Source organism: Garra rufa, chromosome 20, assembly GCF_049309525.1.
Source record: "Garra rufa chromosome 20, GarRuf1.0, whole genome shotgun sequence".
Classification (NCBI taxonomy): Eukaryota; Metazoa; Chordata; class Actinopteri; order Cypriniformes; family Cyprinidae; genus Garra; species Garra rufa.
In genome coordinates, this window is record NC_133380.1 from 23,673,910 (window position 1) to 23,682,821 (window position 8,912).

Sequence of the window (8,912 nt, forward strand, 5' to 3'; positions counted from 1 at the left end):
GAGAGGAGATGCATGTTAACGGCAAACACTTCTGACCAAAAGTCATTGCACACTGAATAGAACATTTTTGTCGTCCTTTCGTATTAAAGCGGTCATCGGATGCAAAACTAACTTTTACATGTTGTTTGAACATTAATGTGTGTTGGGAATTTGTGTACACGCCCTACAATGATAAAAATCCACCCAGTGGTATTTGTTTAATCTTTAAAAGTAATGTCCCCTTTTTAAAATCAGGTCATTCTCAGCTTCTTGTCGGTGTGACGAAACACAGTTGATTGACATGAGCGTCTTACCTTAGACCCGCCCTTTCCGAGCTGAAACAGTCTGAATACGATCAACATTGTGTGTTGAGGTGTTCTGTTGTTGGATGTAATAATGAACATAGCAGTTGTCATTTACTCCCGACATCTGAGCCGCTGAAGAGGCAGAGGACAACGTTACTTTAGTTTTTAAAAGGAAAGCACCAATCCCGATCTACATCTGCATCTATGTTCATGCGAATCATTCCTGATGCAGCTTCACCCACAGCAGAAATGAGTATAAGGTTTTTTTTATGCATCTTTGCAAATGGCCTTTCTTAATAATGTGCTTGTTGGCAAGTTTCGCCGATAAACACAGCTAAATTTAGCTAAAGTAAACATTACAGCTCATAATCCCACAGCAGAGAGGGGCGGGGCAAGCAGAGCTCATTTGCAATAAAATGAGCTGATATTTTGCAGAGCTGATTTTGACAAGGTAAAAGGGTGTTTTTTTTTACACTACTATCGAGAATTTTTAACCAAAGTATATTATAGACTTTTCATTAAGAACTTAAAGAATCATATGAACTGATGACCCCTTTAAAATGTTTGCTACTGTAGGAAAACGCAGAAAATCAAAGCTAATCAGAATTGTTTATGACGGACAAAGTTTTCGGAGGCGGTGTGTAACGTGACTTGACACAACGTAAGGTCGTATTTATTTTTATCAGTGTGTGCCATGACCTTAACGGTTAGAAAACCATTAATAACAGAACTAATTGTTTAACGGCAAATAAACCACTGTAAACGACCTTTAACAAAAGCCAGTGACGCTGAAGACGAACCTGAAGAGGAGAAAATAATCTTACTGTAGCAGGCAGAACTCACTCTTCATAAAAATACTGTAAGAAAAAGCTATATATTGAATTAGGAATGTGTCTCTGAGGGGAACTGACTGGCTTCAGAAAAGTTTAGAGGTATTTTCTTTTCATCTTACCTCCATAAAATGCATATTTATGTAGTTTTCAAAAGCGCAGCGCTGTTTTGTTTACAACGGTAACCGAGAAAAAGCTCTTTTGCCATAAGCGCCACCTGCTGTCAGAGAGTACATTTGCATCTCATTCAGCCCATCTGCTGTTTATGTTTCGTTCAGATGTTTTATGTATCAAAATTTCACAAAGCTACGGTCAGACAGCCTAATGTGTATTCAATTTGTAGTCAGGCAGTAAGGTAAGATGTCCAGTTCCGGCAGGGTTTTTGTTAAACTTCATATTAAGAATTTCACATGGCATTTAAGTAGCATCTTTATCCTATTTGCAGCCTGGTTTTGCAAATTCGGACAGCACAGCTATTTTACTTACTTTTTGTATACAATGCAATTTAGGTCATTTATTTATTTAGTAATTTATAAACCTTGGAACATTCAGTGAACATGGAATAAATATTTGCAGGTCTTTTGATATTAAAACAAAGGTATGCGTACATGTATTGCTGGCCAAGATTAAACAATATTTTTTATAAATCCAGGTCATAGCAAATTATCTGATAAGTAAATTTACAACTGGACTTCTGTTCAAATTCTTTTATCATCTGATGGGAATATCCCTGTCATAACACCATAAAACTAATGCAGTTGTTGCTTAATTGATGACGTTCAGATTAGAGTATAACTGTTTCACTGATGTACTGAACAGCCATCCATATAGGATTTCATTAGATATATATCTATTATATATATTATTAAATATACATACAATACAAGTCAAAAGTTTTTGAACAGTAAGATTTTTTTTAAGAATTCTCTTCTGCTCACCAAGCCTGAATTTATTTGATTCAAAATACAGCAAAAACAGTAATATTGTGCAATATTTTTACTATTTAAAATTAATATTTTTTTTTAAATGTAATTTACTTTGTAATCAAAGCTAATTTTTGTAGTCTTAAGATCCTTTAGAAATCTTTCTAATATGTTGATTTGCTGTTCAAGAAACTTTTTTGTTTCGTTATCATCATCAATATTTAAATCAGTTGAGAACATTTTCTTTTCAGGATTCTTTGATAAATGAAGATCCATTCCAAAGATTAGCATTTATCTGAAATAAAAATCGTTTGTAACATTACACACTAACTATTCAAAAGCTTGGGGGGGAAAATTATAGAAATTAATACTTCTAATTAGCAAGAATGCTTTCAATTGATCAAAAGTGGTTATGAAGACATTTATAATGTTACAAAAGATTTCTATTTCTGATGAATGCTGTTCTTCTGAACTTTTTATTCATCAAAGCAACCTGATAAAAAAAAAAATCTATACTTAGCATTTTTCAACATAATAATAATAATAATAAATGTTTTTTGAGCAGCAAATCCGAATATTAGAAAGATTTCTAAAGGATCATGTGACACTGAAGACTGGAGTAATGATAATAAAATTGCAGCTTTGAAATCACAGGAATAAATTGCATTTATAGAACACAGTTATTTTGAATAGTGAAATATTTCAGAATGTTTTTGCTGTACTTTGAATCAAATAAATGCAGGCTTGGTGAGCAGAAGAGACCATATAGAATTTCAACCATAATTTAAGAAGGAAATGTCAGGATGTCTAAATCCTTTAATGAGCATTTGTTTCCATTTGTACTCGACCCTCCTTTCTCAAATTTGCACAGGCAACAATTTCATTAAATCACTATTGTGTGATGTAATATTTGCTCACATGGTTTGAAATGACAGACTTGTGTGTATGCAGCATGACAGAGAAATCATACTTGATGACTCAGAGATACTTTTAGCATTCATTTTTATATAGAAAACATTAAACTAGAAACTGGCACACAAGGTTTTTTTTATATATATAAAAAAACAAACTAGTACTTACAAATATGCAACATAATTATCCACATTACAGTCAATTAATTCAAGATGTGGATGCCATAAGCATACTCTATGTGCTCACAAACACATTTAACACCCAGAGTCCATTTGTCCATTCCGCACTCATTTGCCAAACACGCTTCCTGATGGAGGCTTGGGTTTCTCAAGCACCGTCTCACTTCCAGATCGTACTCCACTGAAAACAGACGGCGCCACCTTCCCCATGCGCTCTACACAACAGACAAAAACAAAAGTTTGATTTCAGGGTTTCTGCAGATCTCAAAAATTAAAAGTATAAAGTATACAGTTGAAGTCAAAAGTTTACATACACCTTGCAGAATCTGTTAAATGTTCAAATTAAGAGGGATCATACAAAATGCATGTTATGTTTGCATGTTGTTTCCTTCTGAAGCATCAGTGAGTGTTTGAACCTTCTGTAATAGTTACATATTGAGTCCCGCAGTTGTCCTCAGTGTGAAAAGATGGATCTCAAAATCATACAGTCATTGTTGGAAAGGGTTCAAATACACAAAAACGCTGAAAAACCAAAGTGTTTGTGGGACCTAAAGGATGTTTCTGTTTAACTGTTCTGGGGCCTCATTTATAAAGACTTGCGTAGAAACCATCCTTGATTTTATCTAAGAACTTTTCTGATTTGATCGTAAGAGCGATTCAGAGAAACGAACGTACCACGAAATCCATGCGTACGCCAGTCATTCGGTTATAAATCACAAATGATCGTGGAATTGTGTGCAGCTGAATGTTCCGCCGTCGAAACGCCCCTGCTTAATTAATTAACATATAAAATGAGCTCATTCCTAAAGCAAAAACTCTGTGACAATGGCAAGTAAACAGAAGCGCAAGAAATCAAATTAGTGAGGCTGAACTATCTGCAATACCAGGTATTACCACAAGGAAACGGTCGTACGCCAAGCTGGAATCTGACGTGGAGATAAGTACTTTTCCACGTCAAAGACGGTTTTTATAAATCTGTACTTTGACGTGGATTTGATCGTACGAACACTCTAAGATCAAATCAGTGCGTAAGAAAGTTTTATAAATGAGGCCCCTGGACAAAAAAGGGACTCATGAACAACTGTCACTAAACAACAAAAAAACAGGTAACAGAGTAAAAGATAAAAAAAAGAGATCATTTTTATACATTATTTTCAAAAAGACCTTAAAACAGCTAATCTGTCTTTGATTTACAGTCCAAACATGGCAAACTTACCACACTCCACCATGACCTCGTATGTTTTGCTCTTGACCTCTCCCTTTAGTCCCAATTTACTCCTGGCTCCTTTCAGGTCCTCCTCTTTTACAACTGGCCTCTTCTTCTTCTTAACCTCTGGCTGAGGTTAAAAAAATAAATATTTCAAAAACTTCAATAGTTAGCACTTAAGACATTACACATACTTTAATTTCTTATCTTGACATTAACATTGAATCGAGATATCTTCATACCTGAGACATTGCGGTCTGCTTTCTGGACAAGTTGGCGCCTTGTGTACTTTGTCTTCTTTTCGTGGCTCTTTTATACCCTTGTTACAAGCTCAGTGTACCCCCTCCCCCCTCTCTCTTATCATTATATATTATTAGCTCTGCAGTCAGTGTCCCAAAGCCTGTTTCTGAGCATGACTACTATGAACAGCTGAACACATTACAGACAAAACACCATCACATCCCTCTCATGGATCAGTGACGTTTAGATTAAAGAATACATTTTGTTGCTACACTTCAGAGTTTTTTTTTTTTTTTTTTACATATCTGATAATCTCAACCTTATTTATCAGATTTGTTTTACAAAAATAACTGATATAATTCATCTTAATGCGGAAAAATAAATGTATTTTTTTAAAAACAAAAACAAATGTGTTGGTTGTGACAAATGTGTGTAATGATGTAGATGTTCACGTGCCACACAGATTATATAACCGAATCACTACACACTTTTCTGGGGTGGTGAGTCAGCCGTTGTGAATTAGTCTGGGCCATCGTCATGTGTGCACCAATAAAAATAGATATTTAGAAACATGTTAGTCATTATGATGGTACACTACTTTTCAAACATTTGGGGCTGGTAAGATTTTTAACGCTGTTAAAAAAAAAAGAAGTCTCCTATGCTCTGCATTTATTTGAAATAGTAAAATAGTATTACTATTTAAAATAGCTGTTACCATTTTAACATATTTTAAAATGTAATGTACTCATTTTTTTTTTAACTCCAGTCTTTAGTGTCGCATTTTTTTCACATTTTGTTTTGTTGCAGCATTATGTTAAACTGCTTTAAATTACTTTTTTTTTCACATCAATCTACATCTCATACACCATTATGACAAAGCACAAAACAGGTTTGTAACAACTTTGCAAATTTATTAGAAATAAAAAAACTGAAAAGATCCTGTTGCATAAGTATTCATACCCTTTTCTGGGACACTCGAAATTTAGCTCAGGAGCATTCATATAGCTTCTAGATGTTACTACACTTCGAGTGGAGTTAAACTCTGGCAAATTCATTTGAATGAGTATGATTTAGAAAGGCACACACCTCTCAGAAAAGGTCTAACAGCTGAAAATGCATATCAGAGCAAAAAGTCCTGAGGTCAAGATAACTGCCTGTAGAGCTCAGTGACAGACTTGCATTAAGGCAATGATCTAGGGAAGAGTTCAGAAAAAAATCTGCTGTATTGAAGGTTCACAGAAGCATTATCCATAATGGAAGACGATTGGAACAACTAGGACTCTAGAAAATGTCTGACAGAGCTTGAGAGGTGAAAAGGTGAGGCAAAGAATGGCAGATAATTGCCAAAAGCAGATGTGCAAAGCTTGTCACATCATACCCAAAAAGACTTGAGGCTGTAAAGGTGCTTCAACTATGTATGAATGGGTATGAATACTTATGCAATGTACTTATTTCAGTGTTTTAGTTTGAATAAATTTGTAAAATTTGCAAATCTGGTTTTTGCTTTGTCATTATTATGGTGTATGGAGTGTAAATTCCTGTCATTAAAGCTACATTATTTTAGGATCATTACTCCAGTCTTCAGTGTCACATGATTCTTCAGAAATCATTCTAATATGTTGATTTGCCGTTCAAAATGCTGTTTATTATTATTGTCAACATTTAAAACAGTTGAGTACATTTTTTATCTGAAATAAAAAGCTTTTGTAACATTCAAAAGCTTGAAATCAGAATAATTCTAGAATTGTAGAAACTATAGAAATTCATATTTTTATTTAGCTAAAAATGCTTTAAATTGTGAAACATGAGATAAAGTGATGATAAAGACATGTATAATGTTACAAAAGATTTCAATTTCAGATCAATTCTGTTCTTATCCTTTAGATAAGTTCTTCTGAATAGGGATGCTCATATTGACCGTTTAACCGTTAACCGACAGTAAGAATTTTAACCGATTATTACTATCAGTTAAACGGTTTAAAAGGTTTTTTTTCTATTCTTTTTTTTTATTTTTTTATTTTTACGTTTGCTGCATGGTGAAAGAAATAATGCTATTTGTAAGTTATCCGTTTACTCACGCGCGCATGTCGACACGTGCAGTGTGGCTGTACAGACATATTTCGCTTCACCTTTACTTAGTAAACTGATGTAGTATATGCAACTCAATGGCAAGTGGCGTTATTGGGTTATCAGAGAGTGAATCCGTGAGTGAATGTATTCAAATTCTGAATGAATTAAAGTCTAGAAAGTGCGCAATAGGCGCTCCCTTTACAATCACTGGAAAGCTATCACTCATCCTAGAGTAGTTCATCGCAATCTCATAAAGTTATTAAAAAGTAATAAAATAACCTTTAGACTGCACAATTAATCTCTTATTTATATAATGCCAACACTTTGTTTTAATAAGAGAGTTCGCGAAAGTGTAGAAGTCAGCAAAACTGAAACCGGCACTTTGGTTGGTGAGTGGATTGTAACATAGCCTCCTCTGATTGGCCACAGTGATAATCAAATCAACATACATGTCTGTGATTGGCTATTGCTGAACGCTGTAAAACACGCGCTTCTCACGCATATGACAGTGGATGGAAGTCCCGACCCGCAATTTGAAAGGGTTTTTGTGATTGTGTTTTTTTCGCGGATCTAAAAGTTAACAGGCAGCGGTCCTGCCTATCCGTACAGCATGTGGACATGTTAAAAACTAGGCACACTGAGGTATTGGCTGGCCTGCTATATATTTTTATGTCCGACGAGAAGAATAAGACCGGTACAGTTCTTCAAAGCGCATAAAAGGATTCAGTGTGTTTTAGTTTTGTCATCTTAATTAGGTAGTTATTTAATTTATACATATTTAGTGTAGGCCTATTTATATTATTCTTTTTTTTTTTCATTCAGATTTTCTCTGTTCTCAGAACCGCTGCTGATGCGTGATAATTTAAGTATATGTCAATACAGCTTTTGTTGTTGCTCTGTATGCTGCTGTTTGCACGTTAAAATAAAACATTTGCTTGTATTTTTAATGTATCATCACAGATACTCGTGCATTCTATTTGTATTTTAAATTATTATTATTCTAATTTTATCAGTTAACGGTTAATGTTCGGATAACGAGCAGCGGTTGTCGGTCAGGAAAATTAACCGAAATGAGCATCCCTACTTCTGAACTTTCTATTCGTCAAAGAAACCTTTGTTTTTTTACTCGGCTGTTTTAAACCTGATAATAATAAATGTTTTCTAAACAGCAAATCAAAATATTAGAATAATTTCTAAAGGATCATGTGACTGGAGTAATGATGCTAAAAATTCAGCTTTGAAATCACAGGAATAAATTACATTTTGAAATATATTCAAATAGAAATGTTAATTTTAAATAGTTTTTGCAGTGCTTTAGATCAAATAAATGCAGGCTTGGTGAGCAGAAGAGACTTCTTTAAAAAACATTAAAAACCTTGACTGGTATTAATATCTATTTATTCTGATTCTTATGTTTCTCATATTGTTTATTCTGTCATATTGCTTATTCATTGTGCTATTTTATATTTGTCATCGCATGTTGTTTATTCAGTTTATTTTCATTGACTTTATATCTCGCAGTTCTGAGGGAAAAAAAACACTAGTCATTACAAACGTGTAATTTTCTCAAGTTCTATTTCTTTTATTGCTCTTTTTGTGAGATGTTAATAAATCAAAACACGATACACCTCACTAAAAACGCTAACAGCACTCATGCATTTTACCAAAATATGGAAATTGGCTATTATTACCTTTTTCGGAGCAATTTCGTTCTTCCGGTTTGAAAAGCAAAGTTGAAACAACGTCACGGTTTACGCGTTAATCCGGAGAGGCGATTCATTACGAATCATTAGTTTCTCAGCGTTTCTTCATAGATATACATATCTATGCATTTCTCTACATTTATTCATCGAGAGAAACAGCTCGTTCAATCCAATCACTGCACCGTAATATGTATTATATAACTGCTAATATACTGCATGAGACAGTGTCCCTTCTGCCATCTGCCATCCCTCACTGTTTACGTTCAGGTTCGGACACAGGAGACGTAAATTTGTTTCCTCAGTGCGACAACTCAAAAGTGTTGTTGTCGTTTCCCAGCAACCTGACCAGAGCTTAGGTTTGGGTAACGTTACAGACAGCTGGTTTGCGGTGACCAACACATTTGGAAAATATGTTTGGAGCAAACATTTTAAACCGGATAGCTTTAAGAATTTGGGACTGGTGGAATCCGTCTTTGCCAATCGCCTTCTTTTAAAGAACGTCGCTATTCCAATCCCTGTTGAATTTGACGTCTCCACAAATCTGGTAAGTGTTTGCTTAAATAT

The 8,912-nt window shown here is 34.5% G+C and overlaps 1 protein-coding gene across 1 annotated transcript; it reads right to left on the minus strand.

Annotated features, from left to right (window-relative positions):
• Positions 1 to 3,025: 3,025 nt before the first annotated feature.
• Positions 3,026 to 8,888, minus strand: mustn1b (musculoskeletal, embryonic nuclear protein 1b). The gene is made up of 3 exons (XM_073825283.1): positions 4,578 to 8,888; positions 4,345 to 4,465; positions 3,026 to 3,343 (listed from the first exon to the last, which is right to left on the minus strand). Exons 1-3 carry the CDS (start codon positions 4,584 to 4,586, stop codon positions 3,237 to 3,239), a joined length of 237 nt encoding a protein of 78 aa, XP_073681384.1. The 5' UTR covers positions 4,587 to 8,888; the 3' UTR covers positions 3,026 to 3,236.
• Between the last annotated feature and the right edge of the window lie 24 nt (positions 8,889 to 8,912).